This window comes from Symphalangus syndactylus, chromosome 22 (genome assembly GCF_028878055.3).
Source record: "Symphalangus syndactylus isolate Jambi chromosome 22, NHGRI_mSymSyn1-v2.1_pri, whole genome shotgun sequence".
NCBI classification, from domain to species: Eukaryota; Metazoa; Chordata; class Mammalia; order Primates; family Hylobatidae; genus Symphalangus; species Symphalangus syndactylus.
Window position 1 is genome coordinate 9,301,834 of NC_072444.2, and position 22,623 is coordinate 9,324,456.

The 22,623-nt window shown below is 44.3% G+C and overlaps 1 protein-coding gene across 6 annotated transcripts in view; it reads right to left on the minus strand.

Moving 5' to 3' along the window:
- Nucleotides 1-22,623, minus strand: part of PHACTR4 (phosphatase and actin regulator 4) — a 137,512-nt gene that overhangs the window by 25,194 nt on the left and 89,695 nt on the right. For 3 of the 6 annotated variants that reach the window (XM_063631432.1, XM_063631433.1, XM_055261294.2), the window contains 7 exons: nt 20,429-20,452; nt 19,057-19,230; nt 17,979-18,059; nt 10,923-11,087; nt 10,004-10,390; nt 2,325-2,922; nt 187-371 (listed from right to left, as the gene is read on the minus strand). In XM_063631432.1, the coding sequence (XP_063487502.1) occupies nt 187-371; nt 2,325-2,922; nt 10,004-10,390; nt 10,923-11,087; nt 17,979-18,059; nt 19,057-19,230; nt 20,429-20,452 (1,614 nt within the window). Of the gene's footprint in view, nt 1-186; nt 372-2,324; nt 2,923-10,003; nt 10,391-10,922; nt 11,088-17,978; nt 18,060-19,056; nt 19,231-20,424; nt 20,453-22,623 lie in introns of all 6 variants that reach the window. The other 3 variants (XM_063631434.1, XM_055261295.2, XM_055261298.2) reach the window with 2 other exon arrangements.

Genomic DNA, 22,623 nt, shown 5'->3' on the forward strand with positions numbered 1-22,623 from the left:
GGCTTGTTTTAACAGAGGGGTGATAATAGGGACAAGGAGTCCTTCACAGTGGCTTCCAACATCAGTTAGCCAGATGACTTAATGGGAGAAGGTACCTGTTTCCATGTCTCTTTTGACACTTGCTAAGATCAGCAAATAGCTTTATCTGGAAAAGAATTCTGTTTTGCTTTTCCCTCCCTTTCTTACTCTGATAGCTTTCATCTTCATCTTCTTCATCTCGGTACTGAATGGGACCTTCTGAATCAGAGTCGCTCTCCTTCTCTTCTTCCTCCCGTAGACACTGTGGTAATTTAGGAATGACTGAGGTAGGTGTCATGTCTTCACTGAATGTGGATGGACAGGTTTGCTCCTCCTCTTCTTCATCGTCTGGACTAACAAATTAACATAATTATATTTTCTTTTTAGAAACAAAGAGGATAACTGACTTTTAAGACAAAGGACTGAAATAAAGACTGGGTGTGGTGGCTCATGCCTGTAATCTCAGCACTTTGGGAGACGGAGGTGGGCAAATTCACCTGAAGTCAGGAGTTTGAGACCAGCCTGGCCAACATGGTGAAACCCTGTGTCTACTAAAAATACAAAAATTAGCCAGCGTGGTGGCAGGCACCTGTAATCCCAGCTACTTGTGAGGCTGAGGCAGGAGAATCTCTTGAACCCAGGAGGCAGAGGTTGAAGTGAACCTCGATTGTGCCACTACACTCCAGCCTGGGTGACAAGAGTGAGACTCCATCTCAAAAAGAAAAAAAAAAAAAAGACAAAGGACTGAAATAACCATAAATAAAAAAAATCTATGAATGAGGTAACTTATAATTCTTTCCCTTAACTTTAACAATCTTGCTAAGAAACTTTTTAGCAGGTTTTAATCTAAAGGTTCAGATCCCAGCTTTACCACTTATTAGGCACTGGTGCTTTCCAGAATTTGTCTAATGTCATTCTCACAAGCCTACAGAGTACATATTATTCCCATTTAGAGATGAAATAACTAAAGAGCAGAAGGCTTAAGTAACCTAACACTACTATAAGCTAAGAGTGGTAGTGCTGCAATTTGAACCCAGGGCTGTCTCACTCCAAGGTGAATGCTCTTAAGCACAACATTGTACAATGCCTTCCCTGAAGTATATAAAACTAGCAGTTGTAATTTTTCATGTACATAATTTTGTAAATTTTGTGTCATCACAAAAATCTCCATGAAAAAAAAAATCACGAGAGTAAAAAGTCGAAATTTGCCCAGGCACAGTGGCTCACACCCATGATCCCAGCATTCTGGTAGGCTGAGGCAGGCAGACTGCTTGAGCCCACGAGTTCAGGACTAGCCTGGGCAACACGGCAAAACCCCATCTCTCACAAAAAACATAAAAATTAGCTGGGTGTGATGGCGTGCGCCTGTAGTCACAGTTACTCGGGAGGCTGAGGAGGGAGAATTGCTTGAGCCCAGGAGGTGGAGGTTGCAGTGAGCCAAGACTGCACCACTGACTCCAGCTTGGGTGAGAGAGTGAGAACCTGTCTCAAACATAAATAAATAAATAAATAAAAATAAAGTTTTAAGATAAGATTAAAAAAAGAAAGAGTCCAAATTCTATAACTTATCCTTTTGGCAGAGTATTCTTTGTACTTTAAATTTATTCACATTGCTGGGCACGGTGGCTCACACTTGCAATCCCAGCACTTTGTGAGACGGAGGCAGGTGGATCACCTGAGGTCAGGAGTTCAAGACCATCCTGGCTAACACGGTGAAACCCCATCTCCACTAAAAATACAAAAATCAGCCGGATGTGGTGGCACATGCCTGTAGTCCCAGCTACTCGGGAGGCTGAGGCAGGAGAATCGCTTGACCCTGGGCGGCAGAGGTTACAGTGAGCTGAGATTGTGCCACTGCACTCCAGCCTGGGCGACAGAGCAGGACTCCATCTGGGAAAAAAAAAAAATTTATTCACATTTTCTTTTTTTCTGTGAGACAAGAGTCTCGCTCTGTTGCCCAGGCTAGAGTACAGTGGCACAATCTTGGCTCACTGCAACCTCCACCTCCTGGTTAAAACGAATCTCCTGCCTCAGCCTCCCGAGTAGCTGGGATTACAGGTATGTGCCACGACACCTGGCTAATTTTTGTTATTTTCATCGAGACAGGGTTTTACTATATTGGCCAGGCTGGTCTTGAACTCCTGACCTCAAGTGATCGATCCATTCGCCTCAGCCTCTCAAAGTGCTGGGCTTACAGGTGTGGGCCACCGTGCCTGGCCCACATTTTCTTTTTATAAGTAATTTTTTTCCAAGCAGCGCTATCTAGAGTAAAGGAGAAATAAGAGGCAAGCTTTAAAGGCACTTACACTTTCAGCATTTCAATAGTGATGGGAAGAGACCTGGTCCGACCCAGCGTACTGCTGTCCTCAGAAAAGCTGTCACTGTTTTCAAAAAGCAATGAATGAGCTCTGTGAGAACCCTCCAGAGAAGGAGTCATGGGAAGTGGGCTGGTGAGGGCCTGCTGGATTCGAATATGCAGTGGGAGTGGAGGCAGCCTAGAGGGTATATGGGGCTCCCCAAAGTTCTGGTCCAATATCCTCTTGGGGACTTCCTTTTTCTGATCTTCCTGCTGGGGAATCTCCTGGTGTAGATCTAAGGATAGTGGAAACTCAATTTCTGGCACAACTTGAAAAGTCTTAGCAGGGAATGGAGGGGTGCGTGGAGGCTCTGGAGGTATATGAGTAGGCAGTGGTGGGGACGGAGAGCGAGGTGAGATCATTGGTAGAAGTTCAGAGCCCATAGAACACGTGCTCTTCTCTCTTTCATCACTTGGTGTTTTTGTGGTGATGGCAGCAGCAGACTCCAAGGTGGGTACTGAGGTCGATGGAATGCCTCTCTTAGGTGGTAAGGGTGGGGACGGTTTTGATAACAATGTACCACTGTTTATTGCTTGGGACAGTTCAGCTGGAAAAGAGAGAGCAACACATCAATTTCACGACTTTCCAATGCTTTGAAGGGCTGGCCCAGGGCCTAGAATTAAAGTTGAGTTCAGTTTTAATCTTTCAAGCAAGTTAAATAATTTCATAGTTTTGCCATTCCCTATATATTTTATCCTGAAATGAAGTTTATATTTATTCAAATAGAAGGCCTAATAAATGTACAGAGGTGTAGGAAGACTGATGAGTAGCTTACTTCATTGCTATGGCAACAGATATGACAATTTTTTTTTTTTTTGAGACAGGGTCTCACTCTCTCACCCAGACTGGAGTGCAGTGGCGCAATCTCGGCTTGCCACAACCTCTGCCTCCCAGGCTCAAGCGATACTCCTGCCTCAGTCTACCAAGTAGCTGAGATTACAGGCGCATGCCACTATGGCCTGGCTAATTTTTGTATTTTTAGTAGAGGCGGGCTATCACCATGTTGGCCAGGCTGGTCTCGAACTCCTGACCTCAAATGATCCACCTGCCTTGGCCTCTCAAAGTGTTGGGATTACAGGCGTGAGCCACGGCACCCGGCTGACAACTTTTTGTAACTTGATCTTGGTGTAGTTAATATGAATAGAGACAAAAAAAATCTGATAAAAAGTTATTTTGTGGCTGGGCATGGTGGCTCACACCTGTAATCCCAATACTTTGGGAGGCCGAGGTGGGCAGATTACTTGAGGTCAGGTGCTCAAGACCAGCCTGGCCAACATGGTGAAACCCCGTTACTAAAAAAAAAAAAAAAAAAAAAAAAAAAATTGGCTATGTGTGGTGGCAGGCACCTGTAATCCCAGCTACTCGGGAGAGGCTGAGGCACGAGAATCTCTTGAACCTGGGAGGCAGAGGCTGCAGTGAGCCAAGGTCATGCCACTGCACTCCAGGCTGGACAGCGCAAGACTCTGACTCAAAAAAAAAAAAAAAAAGTAAGTTATTTTGTATAACAGTACTCCATTAAAAAATTTAAACATTCAGATAGCATAAAATAAGTATTAGTGGGTATTGTTACCATATCCTGATAATGATATCTAGATATCTTAGCTCTGTGTTATAAAACTATCAATACTGACATCTTGAATTTTTATAGCAATTGCAAAGTCCTTTGAAGAAATCAAAGCGTTTTTTGTTCTTGAAGTCATATTCTCCTTATACCACCTGAGGTGACAGGGGAAACAAGATAGCATCTTTACCATTTTTCAGAAGGAAAAAACGAGGCCACAGAAGTCAGGTGACTTTGCCCAAGATCATACTACAAACTGGCATGGACTCAGCTGGTATCCAAGTCTCTGACTATTTGACTGCATTCTACTGTCTCTAATTTTTTTTTTTTTTTTTTTTTTTTTTTGAGACGGAGTCTTGCTCTGTCTCCCAGGCGGGAGTGCAATGGCGCGATCTCGGCTCACTGCAAGCTCCGCCTCCCGGGTTCATGCCATTCTCCTGCCTCAGCCTCCCGAGTAGCTGGGACTACAGGTGCCTGCCAACACGTCCGGCTAATTTTTTGTATTTTTAGTAGAGATGGGGTTTCACTGTGTTAGCCAGGATGGTCTCGATCTCCTGACCTCGTGATCCGCCCACCTCGGCCTCCCAAAGTGCTGGGATTACAGGCTTGAGCCACCGCGCCCGGCCTCTAATTTTTTTTTTTTTTTTTGAGACGGAGTCTTGTTGTCACCCAGGCTGGAGTGCAGTGGCGCCATCTGGGCTCACTGCAAGCTCCGCCTCCCCAGTTCATGCCATTCGCCTGCCTCAGCCTCCCTGTTGGGACTACAGGCGCCCGCCACCATGCCCGGCTAATTTTTTGTGTATTTTTAGTAGAGACGGGGTTTCACTGTGTTAGCCAGGATGGTCTCGATCTCCTGACCTCGTGATCTGCCTGCCTCAGCCTCCCAAAGTGCTGGGATTACAGGCGTGAGCCACCGTGCCCGGCCTACTGTCTCTAATTTTTATTGGTATGCACACCTCTTATGTTCCATTTGCACCTCAGCTTCCCATGTTCACTCTCCACTCTATGATGGGCTCCTTGATGGCAGGGCAACCTTGTCTCCATCAACTTATCATCCACAGGGCTGTGCACGGTACCTGGCATCTAGTGGACCCTCAATATACGTTTATTAGATGAGAAGCCCTCACCCTGTATCATGACAGTATATATTCCTATGGTTTCACCAAAGCCCACAATGACTCAGCAACGGTGTTGGTGTTGCTTCAGCAAAGTCCCTTTAGAGGGCTCCAAATGACCTGTAAGAAGTGGATCATCAGATCACACAGAAGCAAAACTGGTAAAGTAATTAAAGACTAGTTATTTTTTCCCTGCTGACAGAAAAAAAAAAAAAAAGTAGTTCTTTTGATCACCAACCTCTAACCTTCTACTCAAACCCTTTAGTTTCATCCCACTCAGTATTCTCAAACAGTCTCAAAAACTTCCCTTAAATAAAGCTGTATTTGTCTTAAATCCCCAAAATTGGAGATGTTCAAAGTAAAAGGCTAGCTAATTATTCTTTTCTTTTTTGAAACGGAGTTTCGCTCTTGTTGCCCAGGCTGGAGTGCAATGGCGCCATCTTGGCTAACCGCAACTTCCACCTCCTGGGTTCAAGTGATTCTCCTACCTCAGCCTCCTGAGTAGCTGGGATTACAGGTACCTGCCACCATGCCCGGCTAATTTTTTGTATTTTTAGTAGAGATGGGGTTTCCCTGTGTTGGTCAGGCTGGTCTTGAACTCCCGACCCCAGGTGATCCACCCGCCTCGGCCTCCCAAAGTGCTGGGATTACAGGCATGTGCCGCTGCACCCGGCCAAGGCTAGCTAATTTTATAATTCTTTTTTTTTTTTTTCTTTTGAGACAAGGTCTCCCTCTGTTGCCCAGACTGGAGTGCAGTGGCATGAACAATAGCTCCCTGCAGCCTCGATCTCCTGGGTTCCAGTGATCCTCTTGCTACAGCCTCCCAAGTAGCTAGGACTACAGGCCCATGCCACCATGCCTGACTAATTTTTTTAATTTTTAGTAGAGACAAGGTCTTGCTATGCTGCCCAGGCTGGTCTTGAGCTCCTGGGCTCCAGTGATACACCTACCTCAGCCTCCCAAAGTGCTGGGATTATGGATGTGAGCCACCATACCCAGCCTCTTTTCTTTTTAAATTTATTTTTATTTTTAAATTAAATTAATTTATTTTAGACAGGGTCTCACACTGTGTCGCTGGAGTGCAGTGGCGCAGTCACGGCACATTGCAGTTTTGACCTCCCTGGGCTCAGGTGATCCTCCCACCTTAGCCTCCCAAGTAACTGGGACCATAGGCACGTGCCACCATGCCCGGCTAATTTTTTTGGGGGTATTTTTTGTAGAGATGGGTTTCTCCATGTTGCCTAGGCTGGTCTCAAACTCCTGGGCTCAAGTAATCTACCTGCCTCAGCCTCCCAAAGTGTTGGTACTACAGGTGTGAGCCACTGTACCCAGCCTTTTCTTTTTTTTTTAAGAGACAGGCTGTCGCTCTGTTACCCAGGCTAGAGTGCAGTGGTGCAATCATAACTCACTGCAGCCTTGAACTCCTGTGCTTACCCAATCCTCTTACCTCAATCTCCCAAGTAGCTAGAATTACAGGCACATGTCACCATGCCCAGCTAATTTTTAAATATTTTATAGAGATGGGGTCTTGCTACGACGCTCAGGCTGGTCTTGAATTCCTGGCCTCAAGTGATCTTCCCACCTCGGCCTCCCCAAATGCTGGTATTATAGCAATGAGCCACTGTGCCTGGCCTAATTTTGTAATGTTTTAATGTCTCTCATCATAAATAATTTTTTTTTTTTTGAGACAGAGTCTCGCTCTGTTGCCTAGGTTGGAGTACAGTGGTGCAATTTTGGCTCACTGCAACCGCCACTTCCTGGGTTCAAGTGATTCTCCTGCCTCAGCCTCCTGAGTAGCTGGGATTACAGGCATGCACCACCATACCCAGATCATTTTTTGTATTTTTAGTAGAGACAGGGTTTCGCCATGTTGCCCAGGCTGGTCTCAAACTCTGGGCCTCAAGCGATCTGCCCACCTCGGCCTCCCAAAGTGCTGGGATTAGAGGCGTGAGCCACCATGCCTGGCCCCATAAATAAATTTTAAAAAAGGTTTTCTAGAAAAACACTGCATACACACACAAAAAGATTCTAAAAATGTGAATTTTAGGAGCAGTGAAAGAGATATTTTTGGAAAGACTGGATTTTTGCTGATTCCCTAAAAATAGCTGTTAGCTATTCCATCTACAACAAAACTCATTCCTGATGAGACCATAAATGAATATTTTTACTTTTGAATTAATAAGATAAATTATATTTGGTAATTTGAGGAAGGCATATATGTTAAGGAAGCAAATTGTGGTACATATACCCTGACAACAGCATCTGGCTGTAGTTCTGTGGAAAAATTCCAGAGTGTTTCTGGGATGGGTAATAATTCCCTTTCACCCGTTCAGCTATTGCTGGTGGTTTTTCCTTAGTCCTAATACTCCATGTTATACCGATGAGAAGACAGTAGTATTTCTGAAGCAATGATTTCCAAACTTTTGGATTTCAGTGACCAAAACAGTAACAAAAATCTTGATCAACCTCAGATTGTTGGGTTTTTTTTCTAGTTTTTTTTTGAGGTTGTCATTTTCTAAGATTTCCAAATAAGGCTTGATATTAAGTAAATCATTTATGATCATCATCCTTTTGTGAAAGAAATGGCATTTTAACACCAAAGGATTAGGAAGGTTGTAATTTTAGAATAAAAGAGAGTCCTTTAAATTAAATCTCTTTAGCTCTAAGAAATGCTCTGTGAACTGCTCTATTTTTCTTCCTTTGCTGAGGATCCCTCGTGGACTAATACTGATTCCTCAGTTACAAGGTCTATTGTTTTGGGCTATTTACCTCAAGCTAAGAATGAGCTCTGCAGTTTAGTCCAGAGTATCATACACAAATTATCATTTATATGTTGCCTTAACTTGAAAAGGGTAGTATGCCCTGGTCTAGAGCAGAGGCTCTTAATGTGTGCCCCCCTGGAGAGCAGCATCAGTGTCATCTGGGAACCTATTAGAAAGGCAAATTCTCAAGCCCATCCCAGGCTTACTAGAATCAGAAGCTCTAGGGGTAGTGCCCGGCGGTCTGTTATCATAAGCTTTCTAAGTGATCCTGAGGAGAACACCGGTTTGCAAACACTACTGTAAGGAGCTGAGGTCTGGACCTGAGAGTTGAAAAGCCTATGTTCAGTTTCTATCTTTCACTAACTACAACCTTTTTCTTTTTTTTGAGATGGAGTTTCACTCTTGTTGCCCAGGCTGGAGTGCAGTGGCACCATCTCAGCTCACTGCAACGTCTGCTTCCCGCGTTCAAGCAATTCTCCTGCTTCAGCCTCCCGAGTAGCTGGGATTACAGGTGCCTGCCACCATGCCCGGCTAATTTTTTGTATTTTTAGTGGAGATGGCATTTCACCATGTTGGCCAGGCTGACCTCAGGTGATCCACCCGCCTCCGCCTCCCAAAGTGCTGGGATTACAAGCATGAGCCACCGCGCCCGGCCTACAAGCTTGAATGAGTCACAATGTCTTCATGTTCTAATTGCCCTACCTATGGAAAAGATAAAATCGGTTTCCTGCAGCACAAGGTAGTTTTGAAAATAAGTATGTGAAAGCTCCCCAAGTTCCTCACAGATAAGTCAACATGACACTATCCATCTAAAGTAGTGGTAATAACAACTTCATCCTGTTTTCATCAAGCTACTCCAAACTGTCATATTCATAAAATATTCTAAGCCTGTTTTTCAAGGTTTGAATCACTCCACCCAACATGGTGATATTAAATATTTAATGAGTATAGTTTTTATTCATTCATTCAATCGTGAACAGGAACTTTAAGCAGTACTAAGCCTAGTATCATTTTTCCTGAAAAAACTATATTTTTATTAGCTTTGAAGCACTCATTAGCTTTCCTCTCCCTTCTTGAAAATTCTTCTAAGAAATTGTACATTTATATAAAGAAAGTAGACTTACATAGAACTTTGGGTAAATGCAAAAAATTTACTAAACCCATACAAATTTTACTGATTACGTTCCCTGCTTTCTCTACCATCACTTATTTTAACATAAGAATGGCATTCTTAATTCTCCCAAGATAAAACATGATTTTATCAGAACAATTTAAGTAATAGCTTCTGCAGTTCCCTATGAAGACAACTATGCCAGACACTGAATCCCAAATTCCACTGGCATCTACAGAATCATCCTTTTATCTACTAGACTCATTTATGCTTATGGAAGGCATAGGTAGTTTTAAGTAGATTAAAAAATTTTCATTTGAAAAGTTTGCCTTGCCCCTTGTGAGCTGAGGCATTATTCTAATTTTTTAGCAAGTGCCACAGATAATTCCAAGCAGGTGGAATCTGTTATGGTCTTCACATATCCAGTTCAATTATACACACACACACACATACACACACACACACACATATAAATATGTATAGTGTTTTGGAATCATTGTTTTAGAAAAACAGATTAAATATTAGATTAAAAAATAGGTTAAAACCCCCCAAACTGAAATCTAATCTTAGTGATGTTTACATTTATGGCCATCTGCCTCAGTTTCATGACTTTGTTTGTTTGTTTTTGTTTTTTTGAGACGGAGTCTCTCTCTGTCGCCCAGGCTGGAGTGCAGTGGCACAATCTCAGCTCACTGCAACCTCCGCCTCCTGGGTTCAAGCAATTCTCTTGCCTCAGCCTCCCAAGTAGCTGGGACTACAGGCACATGCCACCACACCCAGCTAATTTTTTTTATTTTTAGTAGAGACGGGATTTCACCATGTTGCCAGGATGGTCTCGATCTCCTGACCTTGTGATCCATCCACCTCGGCCTCCCAAAGTGCTGGGATTACAGGCGTGAGCCACTGCGCCTGGCCTATTTTTTCCTAACCTAAGACTTTTCTCTATATTGAGGTCATTCAAAGGGACAAGATATGGAAAATTCTCACAGACCAAATCAATATTGTATCAGTTATCAAATAAAATAACCATCCAACATCAAACCAAACCCAAAACACTGGAAGCGTAAAGACTTACTTACCAATGACAGGGTTGCTATTTCTGTGAGCTGGTTTAGGGGGAGGGATAGGGGGCTGCTTGGCAGGGACCATATGAGTGAGGCTTGGGGTAGCAGTAGTGTTAGTGCTGGCAGGAGCAGCAGGCAGAGTCCTGGGTGCTGGGGAAGGGGTGACAGAGAGATTAACAGTCTTTGTGAGGCTTGTGGCAGCAGTGGTGGCAGCGGGTGCTGTGGTGATGGAGGTGGAGATGATGAACCTTGCCGTGCCGCCAGAGGAAGTGGCATCCTTTGCTTGCCCTTCACTTGCTTCATGAGAAGACGACAAGGGTCTTTTGGGAGGAAGTAAAGGCAGTTTGGGTACATTCTCAGGAACAGACTCTGCTTCAGAATTAGGCTGGCTTCCAGTTGAGCCTGTGTAATAACATATATGATATAAAAAGGGAAGAGAGAGTAACAAGAGAGACTGAAAAAGCTAACACATCTATGAATTTATGGCCAATTTCACCAATTAATTTATAGATTAGCTTATAGGTTACTGTTCTCAATGCCTCCCAACCTCCCCATACTTAAGAAATGTCAGTAAGAAAGGCTCATTAAGAGATGCTCACTGTGGTAGTGATTCTTCACATGAGGGCCAGGCTACTGGAGGAGAGCCACAACAAAATTCCTTGGGTGAAAGAAGTGGAATGTGCAGCTGGAAAAAATCCTATAGGTATCTGATACTTAACATCCTCTTCCCTTCTTGAAGATCACAAATTTAGGTGTTTTGTGAATAAAAGCAGGGTGGGGGAGGAAATTCCCCTTGAAGTTGCTAGTTAAGGTATTGCTAAAGGAGAATGTAATTCTCTCTAGATTTCACTTTTCCCTGTTCTCTTGCAAACCCCTTATGTAAGGAGAATAACTGGCCCATGGCTCTTAAACTCAAAAATCCAGAGTTTCTCACCTAGTCGTTTCTTTAGGTCCTCTTCTGGAATAGCTTTCCTAAGACTTGCTAATCTTACTGGCTCTTCCTCTACTTGGACTGGACTAGATGATCTGGCATTCCCTATGGGGGTGGTATGGCCATTCTTTAACATGGCATGGCTTGGCTTTCCTGGATCCTCACCACCTGCAACGTGAAAGAAGAGTACAAAGTGATGAAGTTGGCATGAACAGATAGAAGAATTAGTAATTTCTTTTTTTCTCTCTCTCTCTTTTTTAAATTGAGATAGGGTCTCACTATGTTGCCCAGGCTGGTCTTGAACTCTTGGGCTCAAGCAATCAGCCCACCTTGGTCTCCCAAAGTGCTAGGATGAATGGCATGAACCACTGTGCCTGGTCAGAGTTGGTGATTTGAGACAGGGTCTCACAGACCAGGCTGGAGTGCGGTGGCATGATCTTGGCTCAATGCAACCTCTGCCTCCCAGGCTCAAGTGATCCTCTTGCTTCAGCCTCCCAAATAGCTGGGACCACAGGCGTGTGCCACCACACCCAGCTAATTTTTTGTATTTTTGATGGGAGATAGGCTCTCACTATGTTGCCTAGGCTGGTATCGAACTCCTGGGCTCAAGCAATGCACTGGCCTCCAAAAGTGCTGGGATTACAGGAGTGAGCCACAGCGCCTGGCCCAGTGTTGGTGATTTCTTTTTTTTTTTGAGACGGAGTCTCACTCTGTCGCCCAGGCTGGAGTGCAGTGGCCCGATCTCGGCTCACTGCAAGCTCTGCCTCCCGGGTTCACGCCATTCTCCTGCCTCAGCCTCCTGAGTATCTGGGACTAGACGCTGCTACCACGCCCGGCTAATTTTTTGTATTTTTTAGTGGAGACGGGGTTTCACCGTGTTAGCCAGGATGGTCTCGATCTCCTGACCTCGTGATCCTCCCGCCTCAGCCTCCCAAAGTGCTGGGATTACAGGCATGAGCCACCGTGCCCGGCCCAGGGTTGGTGATTTCTAACCTTTCTTATCTTCTTTCCCCTGTCTTCCTGTTTTAGTTTATTATTGAGATCTCGATTATCTGGATGCTTAAACAGAAATAAGTAATTTCTTTTTCCAACACATGTTTGATAGCCTATTATGTGCCAAGTATGTTGTTATATGAATAAGACAAATAAAAGCCGGGCGCAGTGTCTCACACCTGTAATCTCAGCACTTTGGGAGGCTGAGGCAGGTGGATCACCTGAGGTCAAGAGTTCGAGACCAGCCTGGCTAACATGGTAAAACCTTGTCTCTACTAAAAATACATAAATTAGCCAGGCATGGTGGCAGGCGCCTGTAATCCCAGCTATTCGGGAGGCTGAGGCAGGAGAATCAATTGAACCCAGGAGGCAGAGGTTACAGTAAGCCAAGATTGTGTCATTGCACTCCAGCCTGGGCAGCAGAGCAAAACTTCCATCTCAAAGAAAGAAAAAAAAGGCCGGGCGCGGTGGCTCACACCTGTAATCCCAGCACTTTGGGAGAACGAGGCGGGCAGATCACAAGGTCAGGAGATCGAGACCATCCTGGCTAACATGGTGAAACCCCGTCTCTACTAAAAATACAAAAAATTAGCTGGGTTAGGTGGTGGGCGCCTGTAGTCCCAGCTACTTAGGAGGCTGATGCAGGAGAATGGTGTGAACCCCGGGGGGCAGAGCCTGCAGTAAGCTGAAATCGCACCACTGCACTCCAGCCTGGGTGACAGCGAGACTCCGTCTCAAAAAAAGAAAGAAAAAAAAAAGACAAATGAAAAGGGCAAACTTATTATACATAAGTAACTACAATGTTAAATGTCAAGAGCTCTAATTAGTGAAGTACTGTGGTAGGAATGAAGAATAAATCATTTTCCTGGAGTAAGAACAGTTAGGAAGGCATCACAGAAAGTATATGAGCTGGAGTTGAGATGGTCTTGCTATGTTACCAGAATGGGCCTTGAACTCCTGGGCTCAAGCAGTCCTCCTCTCTCAGACTCCCTAGTAGATGGGACTATGGCACACACCACCATGCCTTGCTTTGAACTGGATCTTGAAGGAGTAGGAGCCTATCACACTGAATAAAGACAGTCTGTTTGGAAGAAGGATGCATGTATAAAGGTGTGAAGTTATTCAACATGTTTGGGGCACTGGCAACTAGTTTGGTCTGGCAGGAGAATAGATTCACATAAGAAATGGTTATGGGGGGCCGGGTGCAGTGGCTCACACCTGTAATCCCAACACTCTGTGAGGCCGAGGTGGGTGGATCATCTGAGGTCAGGAGTTTGAGACCAGCCTGGCTAACATGGTGAAACCCTGTCTCTATTAAAAATACAAAAATTAGTCGGGCGTGGTGGCAGGCACCTGTAATCCCAGCTACTTGTGAGGCTGAGGCAACAGATTCCGTCTCAAAAAAAAAGAAATGGTTATGGGCTGGGCACAGTGGTGCTCATGCCTGTAATCCCAACAATTTGGGAGGCTGAGGCGGGAGGATTGTTGAGCCCAAGAGTTTGAGATCAGCCTGCGAAACATAGTAAGACCCTGTCTCTACAAAAAAGTAAAAAAACTAGCTGGGTGTGGTGGCACACGCCTAGTCCCAGCTACCTGGGAGGCTGAAGTGGGAGGACTGTTTGAACCCAGGAGGTCAAGGGTACAGTAAGCCATGACCAGACCACTGTGCTCTAGCCTGGGTGACAGAGTGAAATCCAACATCATTCCTCATGAAGTTCCAATAACAGGTGGAGTGTGGGCTCAAAGTAATGAAGATTCTAAGGCAAGTGAAAAGGTACTTCTAAAGCCAAAGTAATCTGACAACTACTTCTTATTTTTATTTTTATTTTTTTCGAGACGGAGTCTTGCTCTGTCCCCCAGGCTGGAGTGCAGTGGCGCGATCTCGGCTCACTGCAAGCTCGGCCTCCCGGGGTTCACGCCATTCTCCTGCCTCAGCCTCCCGAGTAGCTGGGACTACAGGCGCCCGCCAACACGCCCTGCTAATTTTTTGTATTTTTAGTAGAGACGGGGTTTCACCGTGTTAGCCAGGATGGTCTCGATCTCCTGACCTCGTGATCCACCCGCCTCGGCCTCCCAAAGTGCTGGGATTACAGGCTTGAGCCACCGCGCCCGGCTACTTTTTATTTTTAAAACAGGGTGGGGGTAAGATGACAACAACTATACAAAAATAGTAAGTTACTGCCCATGTTTAACAAAAACAAGATTTTCTAGAATACTGAAGCAATGATTTCAAAGCCAACAAAGGCTGCTCTTTGTGAAAACAACATAATAAAAGTTTAAGACAGTGTTAATTAGTTTCTACTCAGCACGCACTAGTGAAATACATGCAAAAGTGATCAGTTACCTCAAGTTACTTAATCAGGGATGTCTACTTTGCAGTATCATTTCTTATATTAAATATAGAGGGTTCTGCAATGTTAATGAAGTGGAGTAGTACTAAGGGGCTTTAACATCACTGAGTGTTCTCCCTAAACCCAGAAAATCAATGAAAATCAATTAAATATTTTACAGTACAGTCAAGTTAGCATTATAATCAACCCAAAAGCCACCTTTTTTTTTTTTTTGAGACGGAGTCTTGCTCTGTTTCCCAGGCTGGAGTGCAGTGGCGCGATCTCGGCTCACTGCAAGCTCCGCCTCCCGGGTTCCCGCCATTCTCCTGCCTTAGCCTCTCCGAGTAGCTGGGACTACAGGCGCCCGCCACCACGCCCGGCTAATTTTTGTTTGTATTTTTAGTAGAGACGGGGTTTCACCGTGGTCTCGATCTGCTGACCTCGTGATCCGCCCGCCTCGGCCTCCCAAAGTGCTGGGATTACAAGCGTCAGCCACCGCGCCCGGCCTTTTGTTTTTTTTTTAAAACAGGGTCTCACTCTGTCGCCCAGGCTGGAGTGCAATGGTGCAATCCATACTTACTGCAGCCTTCAATCTTCTGGGCTCAAGCCATCCTCCATCTTTTGGGCTCAAGTAGCTAGGACTACAGGCCTGCACTACCATACCTGGCTAATTAAAAAAAATTTTTTATAGAGATGAGGTCTCACTATGTTGCTCAGGCTGGTCTCGAACTACTGAGTTCAAGGGATCCTCCCACACTGGCCTCCCAAAGTGCTGGGATTACAGCATGAGCCACCGTGCCAGGCCAGCCAAAAGCCCCCTTTAAGTATGAAGAGGACTTCAAGGTTCAAACACTACTTTTGGCCTAAAATGCAGATCTATAAGCCAGCATGAGGCCCATCCCTGTTTTTAGATACGGAATAAAGCTTAGGTCATTTATCTGGTTGGCAGAATGGCATCTTGTCCAATGGCTGCAACTCGTTTATTAATTGGGCCTCTGAACTTGTAGGCTAAAAACAACTTGGATTAGGAGCTAATAGAAAGTACAGGGCAAAAGATCATCGGGCGTGGTGGCTCATGCCTGTAATCCCAGAACTTTGGAAGGCCGAGGCAGGTGGATCACTTGAGCTCAGGAGTTTGAGACCAGCCTGGCCAACACGGTGAAACCCTGTCTCTATTGAAAATACAAAAATTAGCTGGGCGTGGTGATGCATGCCTACAATTCCAGCTACTCGGGAGGCTGAGGAAGGAGAATTGCTTGAACCCAGGGGGCAGAGGTTGCCATGAGTGTAGGGCAAAAGAGACTGAAGGTGAAAAACAAGAAATAAGTAATGTATGTGGTTTATGATAAGTGAGCAAGAAAGGCGAAAAGAAAGGCCATGGAAAGTGGAACAGCTGTATCAAAAAAGCAAGGGCCAGGCCAGGCACGGTGGCTCACACCTGTAATCCCAGCACTTTGGAAGGCTGAGGTGGGTGGATCACTTGAGGTCAGCAGTTCGAGACCAGCCTGGTCAACATGGTGAAACCCCATCTCTACTAAAAATATAAAAATTAGCCAGGTGTGGTGGCGGATGCCTGTAATCTCAACTCCTCGGGAGGCTGAGGCTGGAAAACTGCTTGAACCAAGGAGATGGAGGTTGCAGTGAGCCGAGATCACGCCACTGCACTCCAACCTGGGCGACAGAGCGAGACTCCCTCAAAAAAGAAAGCAAAGCAAGGGCCACAGAGGTGCTACAATGGAATCATTATAGTAGTACGTAACTACCTAAATACTAAGAATATTTTGTGTCCTAATGTAAAAAACAAAAAGAGTTATGTAAAACAAAAGTTATACATGCTCATAACTAAGTCACATACAAAAAAAAAAAAGAAAGAAATGAAAGAAAACATCGCATAGTGCCTGGGCACAGCAGCTCACGCCTGTAATCCCAGCACTTTGGGAGGCTGAGGCAGGAAGACTGCTTGTGCTGCCCACGAGTTTGAGACTAGCCTGGGCAACATAGGGAGACGCTGTCTCAATTAAAAAACAAAAAAAAAAGCCCACCCATGTTCCCACCTCAACTTCAGAGGTAACCAATTGTAATAATATTTCAAATTGCTCCTTCAAGCTTGTTTTCTCTGGTTAGTTTTTATACAGTTGAGATAATAAATCTTCAATACATACAATTTAATTTTTTGAATAGGCAATATATTCACATGGTTTAAAGCCCAAAAAGTATACAGTAATACTCCATCTGTTTGGTTCCTTTCCCCTATTCTTCAAAGGATATGATTTTTTTTTTTTTTTTTTTTTTTGAGAAGGAGTCTCGCTCTGTTGCCCAGGCTGGAGTGCAGTGGCGCCATCTCAGCTCACTGCAACCTCTGCCTCCTGAGTTCAAATGATTCTCCTGCCTCAGCCTCCCAAGTAGCTGGTACTACAGGTGCCCGCTACTATGCCCTCCTAATTTTTTGTATTTTTAGTAGAGACGGGGTTTCACCATTTTGGCCAGGCTGGTCTCAAACTCCTGACCTTAAGTGTTCTGCCCGCCTTGGCCTCCTAAAGTGCTGGGATTACAGGTGTGAGCCACCATGCCTGGCCAGTATACAACATGGCTTTCAGATTTTGCCTCATGCAACATAACTCAGATGAAGAGAAATGAGATGCAACCAATGTACTATACTTTCACATTTATAATAACTTGCTTCATAGAGTCACACATTGAAGAAAGTCTTGACATTATTAAACAAACAATGACTGGTGGACTGGTGCAGTGATATGGGCATGGGGACAAATGTGTTCAAAAGGGAAAATGAGCTGGGCACGGTGGCTCAAGCCTGTAATCCTAGCACTTTGGGAGGCCGAGGTGGGCAGAACACCTGAGGTCAGGAGTTCGAGAACAGCCTGGCCAACTTGGTGAAACCCCCATCTCTACTAAAAATGCAAAAATTAGCCAGGCACAGTGGCTCACGCTTGTAATCCCAGAACTTTGGGAGGCCAAGGCAGGCGGATCACCTGAGGTTAGAAGTTCAAGACCAGCCTGACCAACATGGTGAAACCCCATCTCTACTAAAAAGTCAAAAGTTAGCTGGGGGTGGTGACAGGTGCCTGTAATCCCAGCTACTTGGGAGGCTGAGGCACAAGAATTGCTTGAACCCAGGAGGCAGAGGTTGCAGTGAGCCGAGATTGCGTCACTGCACTCCAGCCTGGGCAACAGAGCGAGACTCTGTCTCAAGGAGAAAAAAAAAAAAAAGACACACAATATTGTAGCTGACACAAAGTTGAGGATGTACACAGAGGAAAGGAATGTTTGCCCCAAGGAAGGAAGGGTGAACTTTTTTTTTTTTTTTTGAGACGGAGTCTCGCTCTGTCACCCAGGCTGGAGTGCAGTGGCGCAACCTCGGCTCACTGCAAGCTCCGCCTCCCGGGTTCACGCCATTCTCCTGCCTCAGCCTCTCCGAGTAGCTGGGACTACAGGCGCCCACCACCACGCCTGGCTAATTTTTTGTATTTTTAGTAGAGACGGGGTTTCACCGTGGTCTCGATCTGCTGACCTCGTGATCCGCCCGCCTCAGCCTCCCAAAGTGCTGGGATTACAAGCGTGAGCCACCGCGCCCGGCCGAACTTTTTTTTTTTAAAGGCCATCCTCCAACCCAAAATTAGCAATACAAAAGAAAGAAAGAAAATTCAAATATCTAGTCAGACCCGATCAAAGACCAAGTGCACAGAGACAGGCATATGCTATTCATTTGTAAACTCACCTTGCTCAGGGTCTTCCAACAGAACCCCTCTTTTAACCAGCTCTTCTCTTGGCTTTCGCATAGATATTTTCCGTTCTAAAACTAACATTAAATTGGAAAATGGCACTCAGAAATGTGACAGTTGAAAGTCAGCCTTACACTTAGCATTCTAATTCTACAGGTAAAAGAATAAAGTAGTTTAAGTTTATATTCTCAGGAAAGAAAATAACTAGCAGACTAACTTCAAATTAAAAATCTTAAATTTCTTTTATTACCTGTGCTATCAGGAAAGCATCACTTCCAAAAAACTAGCCTTACATAATTGTAACTTAAGAGAAAATTTCACTAGTAGGTTATTTATGGATGAACTTTGTGTGGATGGGCAGAGTAGAAAATAAGCATTTTATTTATGTATGTATTAATTCATTCAGTCATTTTCTTCACCAAGTTCTGATGGAAAGAAGCATCTTAGATTTGCTATAGTTCAGGAGCTTCATTCACCAATGGATCATCAATAGATACTTATATCCCATCAAAATACAAACCTGGGAATGAGGGTATACAATATTAGGTTTAGTAAATGACCATTTTGATGTTTAATTCCAAAAGATTAAACTCTGGCCAGCCACAGTGGCTCATGCTTGTAATCCCAGCACTTTGGGAGGCTGGGGTGGGAGGATCGCTTGAGCCCAGGAGTTCAAGACCAGCCTGGGAAACATAAGGAGACCCCGTCTCTACAAAAAATTTAAAAATTAACTGGGCACACTAGCTCATGCTTGTACTTCTAGCCACTTGGGAGGCTGAGGCAGGAGGATTGCATGAGCCCAGGAGGTTGAATCTGCAGTGAGCTGTGATTGTGCCACTGTACTCCAGCCTCGGCAGAGGGAGATCCTGTCTCACCAAAAAAAACAAAAAAAAAAAACAAAAAAAAACCCAAAAAACAAAAAACAAAACAAAAAAAAGAACAAGAAAAGAATAAAAGATTAAAAACCCTCTTCAAATAGAGGACTACAGAAACTTGGGAAGATAAGGAAAAATTAAATACGTCTCACATAGAGAATTCTACCACAGAACACACATTTAACCCTTAATATCTCACCTTCTGAAGTCTCTTTAAACTTATCACTACTTTTTTTTTTCCTCCATTTCCAGGGCTTGAAGATCTTGCCAAAGCCGGAGAACTTGCTCTTCCTTTTGGTAGGAGGCGTTGTGTCTCCTGCTTCCACACTGTCCATGACCATGCCTGGCTCTGTAGCGGGCTGGTCTGCTTCCTCTGTTACATGGAAAGAAGAGAGGGAAGGAAGCAAATGTATGATTTCAGCATAATCTCTAAAATGTCCCTTCCCCTCTCTTCCTGTGGTAGTTGGAAAGGACCGGAGCAACGATGAACAATCATGCAGACAGGGAGACTCCTAGACATCACAGGGACACCAAACATCAAAATCCATTAACAGATAAATTACTCAGGAGAAAAAGGAACCAAAGCAAGCTGACATCATTTTAGGACAAAGCCTCGTGAAATGATCAGAGCCAGCTCAACATCTTTTAAAGGCGCATGTATACAAAATGTGGATGTCTTACCAAATGCATGAGATCTTGCCTTACTGAGGCAGGGAATTCCTGACTCATTAGTGAGTGAATCATTGTCTCTATTAAATATTGCCTTTCCCTGCCCTTTTCAGGATATAAGTAGTTCAGGGAGAGGTAATACATTGTTAATACCTTACTTACATCTGCTCATCAAATTATTTTCTCCCTTCACAAAAAGGGCCCTAGGTATTGGAAGGTGCTCAGGGTTGGGGGGCAGAAGCATTAGAAAGCGGGTACATTAAATTGGAGGGAAATGTTTTCAGAAAGTAGAGGTGAGATTCCAATTTGTCTACCATAGTAGTGCTTTAGAGACAATCATAGGCTGGGCACAGTGGCTCATTTCTGTAATCCCAGCACTGTGGGAGGCTGAGGCAGGCAGATCGCTTAAGCTCAGGAGCTTGAGACCAACCAGGGCAGTAAGGTGAAACCCTGTCTCTACAAAGAATACAAAACCAAAAATTAGCTGGGCATGGTGGTGTGCACCTGTAGTCCCAACTACTCAGGAGGCTGAGGTGGGAAGATGGCCTGAGCCCGGGAGGTCAGTGCTGCAGTGGCCTGTGATTAAGACACTGCACTCTAGCCTGGGCAACAGAGTGAGAGCCTGTCTCAAAAAACACACACACACACACACAAAATCATAACATTAAGGATTTGACACAAAACATAACTGACATGATACATGTGCAGAATTGAAATAAAAGGCCATGAACCCCTCATAATGACCACGCATGCAGGGTTTAGTTAGTTAGTTTTAATGGCAGAGACAGGAGAGCCAAGGCGGGGCCAAGAATTTAAAGAAAGGAAAAAAAAAAATAAAACCAGCAGGAAGGCAACAAAAAAAAAGCAGGAAGGTACACAATGCAGCTTTGCACTCCACCTACTGTTCCAAGGTTCTCTGGAGAAGTCTAGAGAGGAAGAAAAAAAAAGTCATGTGGAAAAACCATCCTGAAATTAAAGTGGAACCTCTACTTTGTAGAAATACATCAAGGAACAGCATATGATAAGCTAACATGTTGAGTGTAAACAATTTCACATCTGAAGCAAGTAATACTTTTGGAGGAGGGTAAAAAGGTCATAATAGTCACTAAAAAATCTTTTTTTAAAAATTTATTATTATTATTATTATTATTTTAGAAACAGGGTCTCACTCTGTTGTCCAGGATGAAGTGCAGTAGTGTAATCATAGCTCACTGCAGCCTCAAATTCCTGATCTCAAATGATCCTCCTGCCTCAGCCTCCTGAGTAGCCAGGACTATACGCATGTACCATCACGCCTGGCTAATTACAAAAAAAATTTTTTTTGTAGAGACAGGGTCTCACCAAATTGCTCAGGGTGGTCTCAAATGCCTGGTCTCAAGAGATCCTCCCTGCTTGGCCTCCCAAAAGCACTGGGATTAAAGGTGTGTACCACCACACTTGGCCTCTCTCTCTTTTAAAACTAGGTATTTTCAAAAGAGAAAATATACAACCAACAGCATTAAATTTTTACAAGAAACAACTGCCAAATTCAATCTTTTTCTCATTTGATTGATGGAGGTTTAGGGAAGTTTTTCAATAAAGGTTAGATTTATACAATCATAATTACCACAGTAAATGCAATGATGACTACTGATGCATTAGTTTGCTATGCTCAGGAGACTTAGGCAAAATAGCGTCCCCATTACTAAAGTGCAAAAGATGGAAATGACAAGAGGACAGTGACTCTTCCTAGTTGCATGACTTATTCAAAGACATTCTAGGTCTCAATTACTTTAACACTTTACATGAAATACACTAGAATCTGATTATTTCTCTCTCTCTCTCTATCTAGTTATTTTAGAGACAGGGTTTCGTTCTGTTGCCCAGCACGGAGTGCAGTGGCACCATCACAGCTCACTGAGCCTTCAACTCCAGGACTCAAGCAATCCTCTGCCTCAGCCTCCTGAGTAGCTGAGATTACAGGCAAATAGTTGAAATTATGAGAATGTCTCAGATTACAGACACTGGCAACGACATCTGGCTTCTCTTTTAGGTAAAGAAACACCAGTCTGGGGAACATGAAGAAACCCTGTCTCTTAAAAAAAAAAAAAAAATTAGTTGGGCATGGTGCCATGTGCCTAGTCCCAGCTACTTGTGAGGCTGAGGTGGGAAGGTCACTTGAGCTCAGCAGGTCCAGGCTGCAATGAGCTGTGATCGTGCCACTGCACTCCAGCCTGGGCGACAGAGCCATACTGATATGGTTTAGATATGTGTCCCGCTCAAATCTCAGGTTGAATTGTAATCTTCAGTACTGGAAGTGGGGCCTGGTTGGAGGTGACTGGATCACGGGGGTGGATTTCTCATGAATGGTTTAGCACCATCCATTTGGTGCTGCCTTAACGACAGTGAGTGAGTTCTCGTGAGAGCTGGTCGTTTAAAAGTATGTGGCGTCTCCCTCTTTGCTCTCTTGTTCCTGCTCTGGTCACGTGACATGCTTATTCCTGGTTGGTCTTCTGTCATGATTGTAAGTTTCCTGACACCTCCCCAGAAGCAGGGCAGTTGCAAGCATTATGTTTTCTGTACAGCCTACAGAACCACGAGCCAAATAAAGCTCTTTTCTTTATAAATTATCCAGTCTCAGAGATCTCTCTATAGCAATGCAAGAATGGCTTAATACAGGCACCTTGTCTCAAAAAAAAATAGTTGATACACATGCAAAATACGTATAAAAAAAAGCCACTGAATACAAAACAAAGAGAGCAACATTTTCTTTGCTTCTTATGCAAATGTGCTTGATTTTCATGTTTACAAAACTTTTAGAGGCAGATGTCCTTCTTTCCTCTTACCTCCTGTGTTGGGGTTGAGCCACACCTGGTCCTGACTCAGTTATCTCAAATTCACACACACACATATTCATATCCTCATATTCTCCCTCCTTCCTTCCCCTCTTTTTCCTACTCTCCAGGACAAGCAGTACACTATTTCCAAGACTCCGAAATCTGTCCAAATACTTGGAATCAGCCCAATTGCCTTTTCAAAATACAGAATCTCCAGAAGGTAGGACTTGAGAATCTGTTTTAAAAAATCTCTCCAGGTCAGCCTAGGGTCCTAAGGTCAG